The 19,496-nt window shown below is 40.5% G+C and overlaps 1 protein-coding gene across 1 annotated transcript in view; it reads right to left on the bottom strand.

The window, feature by feature from the left end:
- The window catches only part of reep3b (receptor accessory protein 3b), a 60,992-nt gene that overhangs the window by 26,773 nt on the left and 14,723 nt on the right, over window positions 1-19,496 (bottom strand). Inside the window, exon 2 of the mRNA XM_072239185.1 lies at window positions 117-189. Coding sequence (XP_072095286.1) covers window positions 117-189 — 73 coding nt within the window. The remainder of the gene's footprint in view (window positions 1-116; window positions 190-19,496) is intronic.

The raw sequence follows: 19,496 nt of genomic DNA on the forward strand, positions 1-19,496 counted from the left end.
AATTCAACTACATACCACAAAAAGGAGGGCAGGAGTGACAGACAAACGGAGCACAAAAGTATTTTCAATGTATTTTTGCAGCAAAGCAATGATAATCAAGTGGAAAAGGTACTTACATATTCCTTCACATTTTTGGTTTTCACAGCTTTGTACGAATAATAAGCAGGATACAAGGTTCCAAACACAAGACTGTTAAGAAAAAAAAATGCTATTACAATTTACACATCACATTAAACATACTTTCATGTTTACATGCATATCTAAGAGGTAAAGTTCAAACCCAAACCTTTCATAAACATGAAGCAGTAGAATCTTTGATCATCACACAGGGACAGTTTTACACCCCCTACAGGTATCGATTTACCTCTAAGCAGAAAGACAATCTATTCAGTCAACTCTGCCGCTTTGCAAATAATGACAGCTGTAAGCTTCTCTAGTTTCTGACTCTTGTAAGTCATTCTCCCAAAATCCAGTTCTGCATTTTAGAACTTCCTGTGCAGAAAACTGAATCCATCATTAGTTAGCCATCATTGCTCTACACCAGCTGGAACGGTCCCGTAAAGACTTATTTATTATTGGGAATTTATTAGAAATATATCATACATCAATACCAATTTTGAGGGGCTGAAAATAAAATTTGGGAGGATGAACAAAACTATTGGCCAATGAAAAAATTGCAAGGAAACATCAAAAATGCAGGAAATATATACTCCACTAAAAAGTAAACAAGCCCGCCGGTGGTGTAGTGGCATCTGCACCGGACTTTGAGGCAAATGAGCCTGGGTTCGAATCCGGCCAGCTCCTTGTATGCTTTCTATCGGTGTTAGGTTGAGTGTCGAGCTAGCAACTCAGCCTTGTTAAAAAACAAATGCTAAAGAATCAGCAAAGTTGTCGCCCGACGCACCGCAAGGCACAGAGAGAAACAATGACAAAAGGTAAAAGTGAAATAAATATTGATGAGATTCATAACAAGTATATTGAGTACATACAGATCATGCTATGATCATCACAAGTACAATGAGATAGTAAAAAGAAACAGAATGCAAAATATAGTGTATGGAGAAAGTTCAGTGAAAGAAGACAAATAAAGGGCAAGGGCCACGATAAGGTAGGCTGGGAGATTAAAATTCCATCTTTAGCATACAAGAGGCCTGTTCAAGAGACTGGTAATGACAGGGAAGATGTCCTGAATCTCAGGATCAGAATCAGGTCTAATATCACTGGCATATGCCGTGAAATTTATTGTTAAGCATCAGCAGTACACTGCAATACATAAAAACTGAATTACAGTGCATATATACATTTTTTAAATTAAATTAATAGTGCAAAAAGAGAAAAAAGTGAGGTAGTGTTCATGGGTTCAATGTCCATTCAGAAATCTGATGGCCCGAGGGGGAGGTTTAGAAGCTATTCCTGAATCTGAATGTGTGCCTTCAGGCTTCTGTATTTCCTTCTTGATGGTAGCAATGAGAAGAGGGGATGTCCTGGGTGATGGGGTCCTTACTGATGGATGCCACTTTTTTTTTTGGAGGCGTCACTCCTTGAAGATGTCCTGGATGCTGGGGAGGCTAGTGTCCATGATGGAGCCGACACAACGGTGCTCCAGTATGGCCTCCTGTATATCAGCAAGACCCAACGTAGACTGGGAGACTGCTTCGCTGAGCACCCATGCTCCGTCCTCCAGAAAAAGCAGGATCTCCCAGTGGTCACCCACTTCAATTCTACTTCCCATTCCAACATGTCAGCCCATGGGCTCCTCTACCGCCATGATGAGGCCACACTCAGATTGGAGGAGCAACATCTTCCGGTTTGGGTGGCCTCCAGCCTGATGGCATGAACACCAATTTCTCGAACTTCCAATAACTGTCTCCACCGCCCCCCACCTTCACTATTCTTTTCCTCTCTCACCTTATCTCCTTACCAGCCCATCACCTCTGTCTAGTACTCCTCCTCCTTCCCTTTCTTCCATGGTCTTCTACCCTCTCCTATCAGATTCTCCCTGCTCCAACCCTTTATCTCTTTCACATATCAACTTCCCAGCCCTTTACTTCACCCCTCCCCCTCTCCCAGTTCCACCCATCACCTACCACCTTGTACTTATTCTTCCCTTCCCCCCACCTTCTTGCTCTAACTTCTCATCTTTTTCTCCAGTCCTACTGAAGGGTCTCAGCAGGAAACATCGACTGTTTACTCTTTTCCATAGACGCTGCCTAACTTGCTGAGCTCCCCCAGCATTTTGTGCGTGTTGCATGGAGCTGACTGAGTTCACAACTTTCTACAGCTTATTTCAATCCTATGCAGTACCCCCCCCCACACACCAGAAGGTGATGCAGCCAGTTAGAATGCTCTGCACAGTACATCTACAGAAACTTCAGCGTGTTTGATGACATACCCAATCTCTGCTCAAATATCCATTGAAATATAGGTGCCGAGGGGACCTCCTTTTACTGCATCAATATGTTGGGACCAGGTTAGATTCTCAGAGATGTTGATACCCAGGAACTTGAAATTGTTCACCCTTTCCACTTCTGATCCCTTGAAGAGGACTGATGTGTGTGCCCTCATCCTACCATTTCTGAAGTTCACAATCTGTTTGGTCTTACTGACGTTGAGTGCAAAATTGTTGCTGCCACATCACTCCAACTAACTGATCTATCCTGCTCCTGTATGCCTGCTCATCACCCTCTGAAATTCTGTCAATAGTTGTGTCATCATACGCCACATCACTCCAACTAACCGATCTATCCTGCTCCTGTATGCCTTCTCATCACCATCTGAAATTCTGTCAATAGTTGTGTCATCACACGCCACATCACTCCAACTAACTGATCTATCCTGCTCCTGTATGCCTTCCCATCACCCTCTGAAATTCTGTCAATAGTTGTGTCATCACATGCCACACAGTCACGAGTGTAGAAAGAGTAGAGCAGTGGGTTACCTTGAGGTGCACCACTGTTGATTATCAGTGGGGTGAAGATTTTATTTCTGATCCGCTCAAGACTGTGGTCTTCCGGTGAGGAAGTTGAGGATCCACTTGCAGGGGGAGGTACAGAGGCCCAGGTTTTGGAGCTTTTTGATCAGACTGTAGGAATGATTGTGCTAAACGCTTATTTGTAACCGATGAACAGCAGCCTGATGCAAGTATTAGTATTGTCCAGATGATCCAAGGTCATGTGGCATGCCAGTAAGATCACATCCACTGTAGACCTACTGTGGCAATAGGCAAACTGCAGTGGCTCCAAGTTTCTTGCTGAGGCAGCAGTCTTAACGATAGTCATTAAGGCAGTTCACCCAGCTTTTCTTGGGCACTGGGTAAGCTGCCTTAATGACCATATAACAACTACAGCACGGAAACAGGCCATCTTGGCCCTTCTAGTCCGTGCCGAACTCTTACTCTCACCTAGTTCCACTGACCTGCACTCAGGCATAACCCTCTATTCCTTTCCTGTCCATATAGCTGTCCAATTTAACTTTAAACAACAACATCGAACCTGCCTCAACCACCATCATCCAATAGCACTCACAAATGCTTTGATGGAGTGCTTTAAAAGGTTGGTTTTGGCGGGAGTCAATTCCTGCCCAAGCAAGGAGCTCAGACTTTTGTCTTCTGCTTGACAGGGGTGGGGAGGTGGTGGCTGGAATGGGAAGTAGTAGGCATAACTGCAACAAATACAACACTAGTAAACTTCCAAAATTGCAATTGTAGTTCAACACAAATAAATGCAAGGATTAGTAGGAAAATAGGGAAGTCATTTATTTCTTGCAAGTTACATTTCTGGTGGGGTAAAGGAACAAAGAATTTCAGAGTACGTCATTGAGAGTTGCACAAGAGATTAGCAAAGCCATAACAAAAAGTATCAAGGTTTATTTCTAGTAAGGGTTGAAATGAGAAGTGGAGAAGTTATGCTAAACCTACGTTCAACCTTGATCATGCCACACACGAGAATATTATGTTTGTTAGAATCTGAATCAGGAGTGCAGTGCAAGACATAAAACTTAGTTATTAAAAAAAGTGTGAAAGAGGAATAATGAGGTAATGTTCCTAAGTTCACTAACCAGTCAGAAATCTGAATAGAGGGAAGAATCTATTTTTAGATCCTTGAACATGAATCTTCAGGCTCCTGTATCTCTTCCTCAATGACTATAATGAGAAGAGGGCATGTCCCTGATGACTCTTAATTATGGTATTGGAATGTTATTGTTACATGCACAAAGAAACAGTGAAAAGCTTATATTGCATATTGTTCACACAGATCAAGTCATTACACAGTGCAGCACGAGATAGAACAATTACAATACAGAAGAAAATGTAACAGCTACAGAGAAAGCCAGTGCAGGTCAACAATAAAGTGCAAGGTAGATTGAGCTCAAGAATCCATATCCATCTCAGCAGGTCTGCTCAAGAGTCTGCTAACAGCTGGACAGAAGTTCCCCAAGGCACTGTCTTTGGAAGAGGTCCTTGATAGTGGAGAGGATTGTCCCAAAATGGGGCTGGCTGAGTCTACAACCCTCTGCAACTTCTTTCGATCCTGCACATCACAGCCTTCATACCAGTCAGAATGCTCTCCACCATACATCTGTAAAAATTTGCTGGAATATTTGATGACATACCAAATCTCCTCAAACTCATAACAGCATATCAAGAAAAAGGAATACAGAGGCAATGCAGAAGATACATATAAAATTACAAATCGGATACTTACTACAAAGGGTGAGGATACACGTATTAAGAAGGATGAATTGTGGGTAGTTTTCTGAGGAATTGAAGCCGATAGATTTTAAAAATGTTCTTGATAAAGGGGATATGAAAAGAATGTTTCCACTTACAACGAGCATTGATAATCTTGAAATAAGACCGTCACCACAAAATACAATAGGATTTAAGAAAATTGAGTAAAATAGTGGTCGGAATGTAGAACTCACCAGCACAGACCTAATTATGTGAAAGATGCATATTGGAGGAAACAGGGGAAAGTATATGGCAGAGAAAGGATTAAAGGCCTATGCTTACAGATTTAGATTAAAGGATGGGAGAATGGTTGAATGAAGCATAAAGACTGCATGGACTGGTCCACTGTAGTACGTCCTCTTTAACAAAATACCCTGGGCCAAAAGGGAAAGTGAGAATTCATGCTTGGTGTCTAGCTGCTCAAGTACAATTCAAAACGTTTGAACAGTCAGCTGGAAGTGAACTAAGAATCCGTAAGTATAAAAAGTTATCAAATTAACTGAGCAGGAGAGCAATTACATTTAAGTCATAGTTACAGCATTAGTCGTCGTCGTCCCCCCCCCCCCCGCTCCAAAGGACAGGAAACATCACAACATTCAAACAAACCCAGTACAGTGCTTCATCAGTTTTTTAACCATGTCAAAAAAAAACTTGTATTTTAGCAGCTTGATTTTCTACCATGAATTTATACAACACATTTCAGTACAGCTTTAATACAGACTTTAATACAGGTATTACAAGGCATGGTCTGACTTGAGAACAACTCCCAAGTAAATCAATTTGAACAACGAGATATTCCTCTTGCCACCCTAAACTACCCCATGACAAATTCTGCTCTGAACACAAGCTCCCTATGTCATACTCCAATACTGCTCACCCACTGCCACCCAATCCAATTAGAAAAGCCTTAATGAGTTTACCTCCATGTGAGTAACTAACAAGCATTAAAAGAAATGTACACCCAAGTTTTATCATTTTATTGAAAAATGCACAATAAAAGTACTCACAAGCTGATGGTGTTGGGATTCAAGCAGAACCCTCTCATTATAAATTTATTAACCAAAGTCAACCAAACCCAGGAATCAGATAATTTACCATATTTAAACTAACAAGAGTTAATTTTTAAGCCAGCATTCACAGAGAAGACTCCTTTTTTATAGTCTTTCTAAATTTTATACATTATTCCCACAGATAAACTCTCTCACACTCAGCCTCTAGACAACACTTCAAAGTATAAATGCACCACTTTGAAGCACAAGAGCAGACTTAATTTCTAAAGCAAAGTACAGACAATTGGCGATTTGTTTGTCCTGATATATGCCCATCTGCTTCCATTCTAAAAGCTACAGCATACCAAAATAATTCACAGAACTGCATTTCATACTCCAGCAAACAACTTGGTTAGAAGTCTGCAGAAAGACATTCTTGAACACACTCCATGTTCAGACTTGCACGATTATTTTTACTAGCACAGTCACTTAGAAGATTTTGTTCCACAAAACCTTAAAATGTTTACTTAAATGTTAAGAATTGCATTTACTTCAAAGCTTAGCAGTACTCGGCATATGAGCTACACGTCAAATGCCCACCATGTCGACATGAGAGTGCACATCTTGTGTACAGATTAATGGCAGCTTGCCCACAAAAACCAGATGGAACAAAGCCAGGCTTTTACTCTGGTTTCAGCTAAAACTTAGTGGTCTTTCATACTGGAAGGTTTTAAAAAAATGAAAGAATGCACAGAACACTTAGTCAATGGAAACTTGACACTTTATTTTTTTAAGAAACTAAACCTGATATCTGTAAACAATCAGGAAATTTTGTTCTGTACAACAGTTGCAATAACATAATTGGATACAGACATTTAGTTATTTAAAAGTCAAATGAACAACATGATTTGTATATTTCCACAACAGAAATAGCCTGAAAGAGATGACAACAATCAACTCTTAAAGGCCTGCTTTTAATTTGTATTTTCTAATTATCAGAATCAGGTTTATTATCACTGACACGTGATAAAACAACAATTTTGCTGTTTTGCAGTAGCAGTAAGGCACAAGACATAAGATTTTTATGAGAGCAAGTGAGAATTTTGAGATTACTATTTTCTTTAAAAAGGAATTTTAACTCAGAATAATAATACAAACTGAATAGTAGTAAAGAAACTGCAACTATAACAATGAATTAATAGTATTACACCATTCTATTTATTACTACAGCATATCCAGTTGACAGTTAATATAAGCTAGACAGAAGAGTGTAAAAGTGATTTGCATCCACAGAGCTGATCGTTCATATAATCTTCATTTTCAAGTGGAACAGTTGTGAATGTCACCATCTAATAACATCTGGTTTTCAGGATTACAAGTATCAAAAGAATAGCAAAAAAAAAGGAAAATCCATGTTTCTGTTTTGAAAAGAACAGTATACATGTAGAATAAGCCAACAGCAAAAAAAAATCTGTGGAAAATGAAACTAGGCCAGGGTTCTAAACGTTCCCAGGGGTAAATGGAATTAAAGATTAATAGACTCCAGTTTGGTGGGCAGGCAAAATTTTTGTCTGAAAATCATTACTGCTATTTTTCTGGAAAAATCTGCTAAGAAAATAACCTTAAAACATCTAAACTTCAGCATATATAATGAACAAGAATAATAAATGACCTGCATTCTAATCTAGTTACCTATATATTTTCAGTCCTTTTCTTCAATAACCACAGAAGAAATATTTTCAGTATCAGAGCTGGAGATGCATTTTAGTGTTAGTGGCAAATCAATCACAGCAAGCATCCAAATATAGGAATTTCAGCATGGTTGGCTTACTATCATGAACACAACTCAATTGCAAGCTACAACATTCTTGGCCTCCGTCAGTCAGGGTCAACCATGGATGTTGCATCTGAGCTGTCTAAGTTGATACACAAGCCAGGGCAGTACGATATGGAGAGCGAGTTGTTGCCCATGCAACAGGCTCTCTCTCTCTCCACACAGCTGACGAGTCCAAAGGAAAGGCAGCAGCATCACAGGAGTTACTAGTCAATGCTGAGCTCAACATGGGATCGTCTTAGGGACTCCAGCTCTGGATTTTTCCACAGGGTTTACTCCTGAAGCCTTTTCCATGAGTAGGTATAACTGGAAGGCAGTGAAGGTTTGTGCTCAGAGATTTCCTTCTCCTAAAATGAGCTGTCAACCACAGTTGATGAGCCCCATCTGCCCAGAGCAACCAGTTTTAAGGCACAAATAACCCACCTTCACCTTTCTCATGTCAGTAGAAACTACTTCACCAGGCTTAGTAGCTAAGCCACACGTGAATAGCCTCTGACAATCAGGCCAGGAGCTGGACTGATTGTCAGAGGCTATTCGAGACACAGACCATTGGGAGCACTGAATAGGTAGTGAGAGCTTATCCCAGACATCCCACCTCTCCCGGAAGTTCCGGGAGTCTCCCGCATTACGATAGTGCCGCCCGACGCCCGGAAATTACATACAATATCCCGGAAATAGATTTTTTTTGAAAAAGAGAGGGAGAGGGAGAGCGAGCATCCTGATTGGTCTCTCTTCGTGCTAAGAGTGGTCCCCATCCACCAGGCCGCGAGGAAACAATATGATTTGGCAATATGAGTCAGCAGCACCTTTCCTCATTCCCTGTCATGGCCACTGTTGAGCCATTACGCACACGAGGTCAATACCCATGCGTCATCCATATCAGCGCAGGAAGATCAACTCCTCGAGCTTGCAAATGACTGCGGGCTGAAAGGTATGTTTGACATAACATCTCTGCCGGCATTCCGGATCAAAGTCAAGGCTGAATATTCTGAGATAGCCATGAAAGCACTGAAAACGTTGCTTCCATTTCCAACATCATATCTCTGTGAAGTGGAGTTTTCTGCAATGAATGCAACGAAAACTAAATTGCAGAATAGACTGGACATAAGGAACCCCCTTCGAGTATCGCTGTCTCTCGTCACCCCTCGATAGGACTGTCTTGTTGCAGGAAAACAAGCCCAGGGCTCCCACCGATTTCAGTGTGTTGCAATGATTTTATATGTTCATACGGGGACAATATGCGCTGTGTGTTTAATATCCAAACGTTACTTAAGATGTTATGATGCTATTGACTTATAATTGACTTATCACCTATATTCTGGTCGTGATCAACACCACCCCCACCCCCCCGGTCAGCCAGTCCACAAGAATGTTGTCAATATTAAACTGGACTGCGGTGCAAAAAATGTTGGGGACCCCTGCTAAGTAGACCTATCGGTTTTCTGTAGGCGGACTTTACAGTCGACCTCAAAAGTAATGACAGTGCTGCTTGCTGCACTGTTTGCAACAGTGACTTTTCTAATGTCCATGGTGGGTTAAAATGTAAAAGACATGTTGAGGTGAGTTTAACAGGTGTCATTCATTCATTAGCATAGCTAACATTATTTAAACTAGCTGGCTGGCTGCTAAGGAGCTACTCTATTGATGTCTTACGTGATGAGGCCAAACTCCCTGTAGACTTGCTTAAAGTTGTAATAGAATAAACATGATAATATAAGTACATATTTTAATGTCACATTGTCTGCATACATCCAACTTGGTTTACAGATTAGACAAAAATCACTAGACAAAGTAACATACACCCTTGGAGGTCGACCCGGGGGGGGGGGGGGGGTGATGGGGTTGTGGGGGTTGGGGTGCAGCTTCCCTGAAATGAGTTTCTGCAGGGTGGAATGTCTGTTATCCCCACCACCCACACCCCTCCCTCCCCCCAGTGACAACCTTAAGGAACCAAGCTACAGCATTCATAGTACATAATCCATGTAGTCAACCCATAATAAGTTAAAACATGGATTTCAGTTAGAGAACTAACTAGGCTTAAGAATCTAATGAAGATTCAGTATGCAATTGAAGCACTAGCTTTTGAACAAAACTAATCACAAAACAAGCCTCTTTCAATGACAGCCTATGAAAATTAATGAATGCTGGATGTGCTGCCCCGCAAGCTCTCATCCCTCCCCCAACCAACCTTGGGATATTTTATCTTAACCAGAGAAAAGACAACTTTGCTGCACATCCTGGATAAAATTCAAGCAGATTAGGCAGAAAACAGGAGCCAGCATCAAATCAATCACCTAAAAATGTGACATTTATTTAAATAGAGCAATTGTAACATTTCAAATCTCTTTCGTACAGCTGTTTTGTACCATAGATTTAGTATTTTGTAATCGCATCTCAAACAATAACATCAATAATTGCCAAGGTCTAAGCTTCATTTCTGGGTTGGCAGAACAAGTGCAAAACAAGGAATGATGAAAGGAGTAAGCCACAACAAGCATTACATTTCTCTTCATAAGTTCTGGTAAATAGAATTAAGTGAGAGTTCCTGGCTTCAACATTGAAAACTATGCTACAGATTCAAAATGAAGCAAGGACTATGCAAGACCGAAGATACCCCTTCCCTCTTCCATTGTCGAGATGATTATGCCAATTCCAAACAAATAAATTACGTTTTTATAAATTTCCACTATAATCCAATACAGACAGGCACGTAGATGATAAAAAAAAAGGACGATGTAGAAGAAAGGATTTGATTTATCTTAGAGTAGATAAGAGATTAGCACAATATCTTGGGCTGAAAGGCCTGTACTGTGCTGTAGTGTTCTATGTACATTGCAGTGTACAATACCACTTGAATAAAAGTGCCTAACTGGTCAGGTCATCTGCTGCTGCTACTATACTCATCCACGTCAACCAGGTCAAGTACATTTTATCTGTTTAATGCACATTTGTCATTAAGACTTGCTGCTTGAGGTAAGCCTCAATCATACATCATCCTCTAGCTTGCTAGCCTATATTAGATCCCGATTAAACAATTGCTCATTTTTTAAAAAAGTATAACTTTACTTCCAGACCCTATGTGGTCTTGCTTCTCTCTATCTTTATAGGTTCCCAAACCCAATAATCTCCTACCACACTACCAATCCCACATTCAGCAAAATACCTGCAATCCAAGTTTGACCTCTTAAATCTCTGTCCAAAATCTCCAAATCTCTGTCATAGACAATATTCAACATTTTAAGGTCAAGGCCAATTTGACTGCACTGCCGTGCTACCCATTCTCAGGCAAATGGCCACATTAAAATAGGATCTGCAGATTGCCACAGGTTGGTCAAGAGGAGCTGCTGGGACAAGCAAGCAGCAGGATCATACAAGAGGTATACACATTTTCTACTGTTTTCACAGGATTCTGCATTCCCAAAAGGATGTGAAGCTCTCAGATTTAATAGCCCCATCTTTAGCAGTAATAGTTGCAACTACCAGGTTCCAAGCTCTGGGATCTCTTTCCTAAACTTTCCTACATCTCTTTCCTCCCACAAAGCTTCTTAGAACTTAATTATTTTACCAAGATTTTGGTCATCTGCCCTGCTACCTCATATGGTTAGTGAACAGACAATGATTTGTAAAGATAAATACAAAGTCCTTTAGCTTCACATTACAGACACTATATGTGGTTGCAGTGCTAATGGTGGAGAGGGGGGGCGGTGGTGATGGAACTCAGCTGTGATGGTTTTAGCATGTGCCAAGTGTAGAACTGTTTCCAAGTTTGTTTTTTTTTTTCTAACCAAGGAGTAGCAGAAAGCAGTGCTTGCCTCCAGTGTCCTTCCAAAACATATTCAAGACCAACTAAATATCAAAAATACAAAACAGATGTATGGACTTTGCTCCAAACAGCTCAGAGAGTACACACGTTTTTTTTAATGCAGCATCGAGTCTCTACCCAACTGTGATTTTAAACAGAGTCCAGATGTGAGCCTAACTGGTATAAAAGGAGCGCAACAATTTTCCCAAAGTGCATTCTGTTAAAAAAGAACATTGAGCAGAAGCCAGTCCACCAACAGAATCAGCAAATTTGCCTAGCTTGAGTAATCATCATGGGAAGTCTTTGAGGCGGCTCTGGTAACTAAACAGTAACTATCGGGTACAAAAATCAAAGTGCTCTGACTGATTCTGTTCTAAAGTTTTCAGAAGATATTGACTACCACCACCCACTCAAAATAATATTATTTTATAGGAGCCATTTTGTCATTTATGATCATTTTAAATGTGTAGGTTTGATGACGACAAGTCAATTTGTCAATAGACTTATCAAAATAATTTCTAAAGATAGCATTTTTATGAAAGTATGTTCAGATGATGAATAGGAGACAAAAATAATTTTGGGATAATGATTTTACCATTACATTACAGCATAGAAGTTCATTAAGGCTTCAAGTACAAAACTCAAAAGCCTACCTTTGAGTTTTGGGGGGAGTTATTTGGCAAGGCAGCAGATGAACATAAATTCTTCGTTTAATTTCTTTCAGTAAAGCTATCAATAAAATATAAATCATGCATAGTTATCCTTTGTTTTCAAAATGTACCTAGCTTTCAAGGCACATAGGTTGACTTTATAGAGTACATATGCAAGACTCACACCATCTGTTTGGACATGGATAAAGGCAGATGTGAATTCTGCTTCTTTTGAAGGTTTTAGATGTTGTGTATTTAATATTTCAGTGATATTTGAGCAATATTGTAAATATATTGTTTGATTAAGCGTTCTTTGTTTAAATAATTCATTACGGGTTATATGTAATAGGACGTGAATGGCATATGTGATCACGCCGCCATGTCATGCGTGCACACCTCATTAAAGTGTAAGCAAAGTACACACATTTATCTCCCAACTCCCTTGTTTTGCTTTGAATTAGTTTTTAAGGTCCTGGAGTTACAAAACATAACATTGGATTTCATTGGCCATGTTCAGCGTTTTGCTCAAACACGTGAGCCTTGTTTGCTATCTGCCAGGAAGTAACCTCTACACAGAAAGTGATTTTCCCTAAGGCACTTTCTCATTGCTTTTCTCTTGCTAAGGATAATAGCTGCCTGACTAAACAGTGGAGGTTGTACTCACAAGATTTCTGTTAGGTCTTAAAGAATCTTAAAATGAAGTTGCTCAGTATGAACAAGAGGCAATATTTATGTTGGCAGATTAAGTTTGTGACATGGTACATTATCTCTATCACTGAACCAATTTTAATTGTAGAAAATGAAGCAACCTGCATTTACCCAGTTTGTGTTGCAAGTCAGAAATAAAACCGCACATTTTCAAAAATCTGAAAGCTTCAGTGAAAAAGAGCCCAAAACTGCTATGCTACACTTCCAACCATTCAACTTACAAATCACTGGGGGTACATTTTGAGCCAATTCCTGTTCAGCATTTATAAAGAAACACTATAAATACAAAAGATGCTGGAAAGTATCTCATTCCAGATCCTTCAAATTCACAGTAACAATTCTAGGTTCCTGGAAAATTTAGAATGCAAACAGCAAAGCTGGCCACTTTTTGTTCATGTTGTTGGTAATGTCTGTAGCTAGTTTAACTTTCCTTCTTCACCATTGACAGTGACCATCTTTAAAAAGGGATTTTCTGAATCATACAATATGTATTTCTATCCTTATTTCCTATCTAACTTATGTATTACTATTTTGCAAGTAAATTGCTGAGATCTTTTTTCTATAAAGTAACATGAATTCAAATGTGCCCAAGCTATTGTGCTTGAGCTGCATTTTAAAACTTTTTAAACAAAAATTTTTACCAGCTGCTGGTAAAAGCAAAAAAACTCAGAATCAATAATAAAAAATGAAAACTTCAAAGCTTAATTATGTTGTAACTTTGTAAAATAGTGCACATGATAATTTGAAATTCATTACAAGTACTTTATGCTCAGATTCATGTTTCACTTGAGTTAATTCCTGAACAAATATACATTGAGTAAATTATCCAACAACAAGTCCAGGACTATCACTGACATTCAGCCATTCTAACATAACCATGTTCTATGATGATATAAATCCATTTGAAAAGGAAAGACAACTGGTTAACTGACTAATGGAGTACAGTGACAGAGCTGACTCTTGATGTGTTTCTGAAAAACACCCGCAAATTTTTTTCTCTCTAATTCAATACAAGGTCAAACCAAACATGAAACTAGAAAGAATTCACATGAATTCACAATTCCAGAACAGCCTGGACTGCACTCAATCAATGAACAGGAGTACGAGAAGGACGGCGACTTCACACAGGTCCACAATTGAAGATTAATAAACCAGTGCTTCAGTGCCGTTTTCAGAGCTTGAACTACGCCCAATCAGTGAATGGGATTCATTAAAAAGGGCAAATAAAAATAAACCAGGAACAAGCACAGTGAGTGGGCCAGTGTTAGAGTGGCTCTGGCTCATCAGGCTTCGGCGAGATCATGCTTAGACAAGGTAAATGTTAAAGCAATTTTCTTGTTCTTCTTTATTCTCCATTCCTCATAAGTTAAACCACAGTTAGTGCACTGAGAATAGCTCCAAGGGCTGTGTTGTGCTCTTTTGTCTGATATATGGGCATTCTGGGAGACCTCCAGCCTCCCGGATAACCACATTTGCACCAGGTGCAGTGAGTTGCAGCTCCTCAGAGAACATGTTAAAAAAAAACCCGAGCTGCAACTCGATGTCATTTGTCTCATACAGGAGACCAAGGAAGCCACAGATAGAAGCCACAGGGAAGGTAGTCACCTCTAGGTTGCAAGAGGCAGGCAACTGGGTGACGATGAGAGGAAAGAGAAAGGGGGCAGCCAGTACAGAGTACCTTCTCAATAATAAGTATACCGTTTTGGATACTGTTGAGGGGGATGACCTACCGGGAGGAGCCACAGCAACCGGGTCTCTAACAAAGATATGGGTTACAAATTACAACATGAGGTAGAAAACGCAAGTCAAAAGGGTAATGTTACGATACTCATGAGGGATTTCAATATGCAGGTAGATTAGGAAAATTGGGTTGGTGCTGGATCCCGAGAGAGAGAATGTCTACATGGTGGCTTTTTAAACCAGCTCATGATTGAGCCCACTAGGGGATCAGCCTTCTGGATTGTATTGTACAATGAAACAGAATTGATTAAAGAGCTTAAAATAAAGGAACCCTTAGAAGCTAGTACCCTACAATTTGAGAAGAAATGAAAGTCAGATGTATCAGTATTCCAGTGAGGTTAAGGGAATTAGAGGTATGAGAGAAAAGCTAGCCAAAATTGATTGGAAGGGGATACCTGCAGGGATGATGGCAGAGTAACAATGACTGGAATTCTAGGAGCAATTAGTAAGGCGCAGGATAGACAAATCCTAAATTAGTACGCTAAAGCCAGGATGACACAACTGTTAAACTAAAAATTAAGTAAAATTAAAAGCCAAAGAGGGAATATAATAGAGCAAAAATTAGTGGGAAGTTAGAGGATTGGGAAGCTTTTTAAAAAGAAACAGAAGGCAAGTAAAGAAAAAAGTAAAAGAAAAGATGGAATACAAGCATAAGCTCTTCAATAATATTAAAGAGGATACCAAAAGTTTCTTCAGATATATAGAGTAAAAGAGGCAAGAGTAAACATTGGACCACTGGAAAATGATGCTGAAGAGCTAGTAATGGAGGACAAGGAGATGGGGGATGAACTGAATAAGTATTTTGCATTAGTCTTCACTGTGGAAGACGTTAGCAGGATACAGGAAGTGTAAGAGTATCAGGGAGCAGAAATAAAGTGGTGCTGGAAAGTTTGTGAACCCTGTAGAATTTTCTTGATTACTGCATAAAATCACCTAAAACGTGATCAGATCTTCACGCAAGTCCTAAAACTAGATAGACAGAACGCAAATGAATAAATAACATAAAAACATTATACCTGTGCAATTATTTATTGAGAAAAATGATCCAATATTACATGTATTTGTTAGAAAAAGTATGTGAATCTCTGGAGTAATGACTTCTACAAAAGCTATTTGGAGTCAGGTGTTCCAATCAATGAGATGAGATTGAACATGTTAGTTCTAGAGGTGCCCTGCCCTATAAAAAAGACACACAAAGTCTGGTTACTGACAGAGCCTGTTCTTCAAGAAAGATCTGTTACTATGCACGTTGCCTCGATCAAAACAACTTTCAGAGGACCTTGGAAAAAGAATTGTAGAGGTTCATAAAGCTGGAAAAGGCTACAAAAGCATTTCTAAAGATCTGAGTGTTCATCAGTTCACAGTAAGGGACACTGTCTACAAATGGAGGAAGTTCAGTACTGTTAGGAGTGGACATCTTGCAAAGATCACACCAAGAACACAATGTGCAATGCTGACAGAGGTGAAAAAGAACCCAAGGGTAACAGCAAAAAACCTGCAGAAATCTCTAGAACTTGCTAAAGTCTCTGTTCACGTGTCCACTATAAGAAAAACATTGAACAAGAATGGTGTTCCTGGAAGGACACTACAGAGGGAACCACTGCTTTCCAAAAATAAAAACATTACTGCACATCTCAAGTTTGCAAAAGACCACCTGGTGTTCCACAACACTCTTGGGACAATGTTCTGTGGACAGATAAAGACAAAAGTTGAACCTGTTGGCAGAAATGCACATTGCTATGTATGGAGGAAAAAGGGAACTGCGGGAGCATGGTGGAAGGAGCATCATCATTTGGGGCTGCTTTGCTGCTTGACAGCCTGTACAGCTTGCAATTGTTGAGGGAACGATTTCAAAATTGTATCAAGACATCTTACAGTAGAATGTCAGGGTAGCAGTCCATCACCTGAAGCTTAATAGAAGTTGGATAATGCAACAAGACAACGATCCGAAAGACAAAAGAAAAATCAACAAAAAAAATGGTTTAAAGAGAAGAAAATTCATGTTTTGAAATGGTCAAGTCGAAGTCCTGACCTTAATCCTATAGGAATGGTGTGGAAGGACCTGAAGCAAGCAGTTCATGCAAGGAAGCCCACCAACATCCCAGAGGTGAAGCAGTTTTGTAAGATAGATAGATACTTTATTGATCCCAAGGGAAATTAGTGACACAGTCACATTACAAGTGTACAGATATAAATATTAGAAGAGAAGTAGAAAGAATATTATTTTTTTTAAAGTTACCAGAAATAGTCTAACTGGAGGGGCTCATCACCTCCCTGGCTATAGGTTGACTCATTATTGAGCCTAATAGCCAATTACCTCATATAACACTCTTTGGAGCAGTGCAATTGGCTTAGTCTATTACTAAAGTACTCTTCTGTTCAGCCAAGGTGACATGCAGAAGGTGAGAAATATTGCCCAGAATTGCCAGGATTTTCCAGAGGGTCCTTTGTTCCACCACAGCCTCCAATGTGTCCAGTTTGACTCCTGTAACAAAGCCAGCCTTTCTAGTTTATTGAGCCTGTTGGCATCACCCTTGTTGATGCCACTGCCTCAGCACACCACCACATAAAGATTGTACCGGCAACAACAGACTGGTAGAACATGTGAAGGAGAGGCTTGCATACTCCAAAGGACCTCAGTCTCCTCAGGAAGTAGCGGCAACTCTGGCCCTTCTTGTACATAGTCTTTGTGTTGGTGCTCCACTCAAGTCTGTCATCTAGGTGTACCTCCAGATACATGCAGGTCCTCACCATCAATAGTAACAGGGAGCAATGCGGGCTTAGTCTTCCTAAAGTCAATCACCATTTCCTTTGTCTTACTAATGTTAAACTGCAGATGATTCAGCTGGCAACATTTGTCAAAGTCTTCCACCAGGGCCCTGTATTCATCCTCCCATCCTCCCTTTATACACCCAATTATTGCTGAGTCATCAGAGAATTTCTGCAGATGACATGATTCAGTGATGTATCAAAAACCAAGGTACACAGGGTAAACAAGAAGGGAGGCAATACAGTCCCCTGCTGGGCGCCAGTGCTGATTATAGCCATATCTGACACACAGCTCTGAAGCTGCTATACTGTGGTCTGCCAGTCAGGTAGTCCATTATCCAGGATACAATGGAAGTGCCAATCTACATTCAAGGGAGCTTCCCCCGCCCCCCCCCCAGCAATGAGGTCTGTACGTTTTTGAAGGCACTGGAGAAATCAAAAAACATGATCGTCACAGTGCTGCCCTGCTTATCCAAATGGGGGTCAGCTTTGTTCAGCAGGTAGATGACAGCATCATCAACTCCAATGTGCTCTTGGTAGGCAAAACTGAAGGAGATAGAGAGCTGATCTGACCAGGAGTCGGAGGTGAGCCAGCACTAGCTTCTCTAGGACCTTCATGGAGTGTGAGGTCAGGGCCACTGGACGGTAGTCATTCAAAACTTTTGGTTGGCCCTTCTTGGGTACTGGGAACACACAATGTTTTCCACACAGCTGGGACCCTTTCCAGGCTGAGACTCAGATTGAAAGTACGCTGGAGAACTCTACACAACTGCTCAGCACACACCTTCAAGACCTTGGGATTCACACCATCCAGTTCCAATGCTTTGCCGTGTCTGAGTTTTCCTAGAGCCCTTCTCAGCTGCTCAGTAGTGAAGGTGAGTCCATGTTGACTGGGGAGTTGATGGAAGGTGGGGCTGGGGGAGGTGAATATTGGGACGATAGCAGTTGGTATGTGGAGGTGTGAATGGTAGATGCAGGGCAAGGAAGTGATGTAGACAGTGGTAGCCTGTATTGCACACACAGGATGAATTGGAAGGGGGAGGAGGAGAGGTGTTAGTGCTGAGGGAGCATTGGGTATGTTGGCACCTGGACTAGTGTGCTGAGGGGGGTGTGAACAGGAGGGCAATTGTCAAACCTATTGAAGAATTGGTTTAACTCATTAGACCATTCACGGCTATGTTCCGGGGCTCTACAACTAAGCTGATTGAAGCAAGTGATGTTCTTCATGCCTCTCCACACCTTCTGTGTGCTACTCTGCCCAAGCTTGTTCTCCAGCTCTCTCCTGTATTCCTCTTTAACCACTTTGATCTTCCCCTTTAGCTCCCTCTGCATGTTTCAATTCCTCACTGTCTCCCTGTCTAAAGGCTCTCATTGTGTGTTTGAGAACAGCCTTCAGATCACTGGTGGCCCATGGTTTGCTGTTAGAGAAGCAGCAAACAGTCCTTGATGGTATTACAGTGTCCACACAGAAGTCAATGTAACCAGTGATATAATCAGAAAGTCCATTAATGTCCTCCCCATCTGGTTCACAAAGCACATTCCCTTTAGTAACCGCAAAGCAGCCCTTCAAGGCCTCGATGGCCTCTGGAGACCATTTCTTTACCATCTTAGTGGTAGACAGCTATTGCTGTACTTTGGTCTTGTACAAGGGTACGAGGTGTACCAAGTTGTGATCTGATCTTCCAAGTGGGTGGAGAGCTGTAGAGCTGGAGAGCTGTATGCATCTTTAACATTGGAGGAATGACTTAAAATTCCTCCAAACCGATATGTGCAGGACTGATCAACAGTTACCGGAAACGTTTGAAGTTATTGCTGTACGGGGCGGGGTCACACCAGTTACTGAAAACAAAGGTTCACATACTTTTTCCAATACATGTAAATTTGGATCATTTTTCTCAATAAATGAACAAGCATAATGTTTTTGTGTTATTTATTTAATAGAGTTCTCCTCATCTAGTTTTAGGACTTGTGTAAAGATCTGATCACATTTTACGTCATATTTATGCAGGAGTAGAGAACATTCCAAAGGGTTCACAAAGTGAAGTTGCAATTATTAGGAAGAAGGTACTTGGGAAACTGAAAGGTCTAAAGGTAGATAATTCACCTGGACCAGATGATCTATACCACAGGGCTCTGAAAGAGGTTGCAGAAGAGATTATGGAGGCATTAGTAATGATCTTTCAAGAATCAATAGATTCTGGCATGGTTTCAGAAGACTGCAAAATTGCAAATACCACTCATTAGGAAGCGAGAGAGACAGAAAAAAGAAATTATA

This window comes from Mobula birostris, chromosome 21, assembly GCF_030028105.1.
Source record: "Mobula birostris isolate sMobBir1 chromosome 21, sMobBir1.hap1, whole genome shotgun sequence".
NCBI lineage: Eukaryota > Metazoa > Chordata > Chondrichthyes > Myliobatiformes > Myliobatidae > Mobula > Mobula birostris.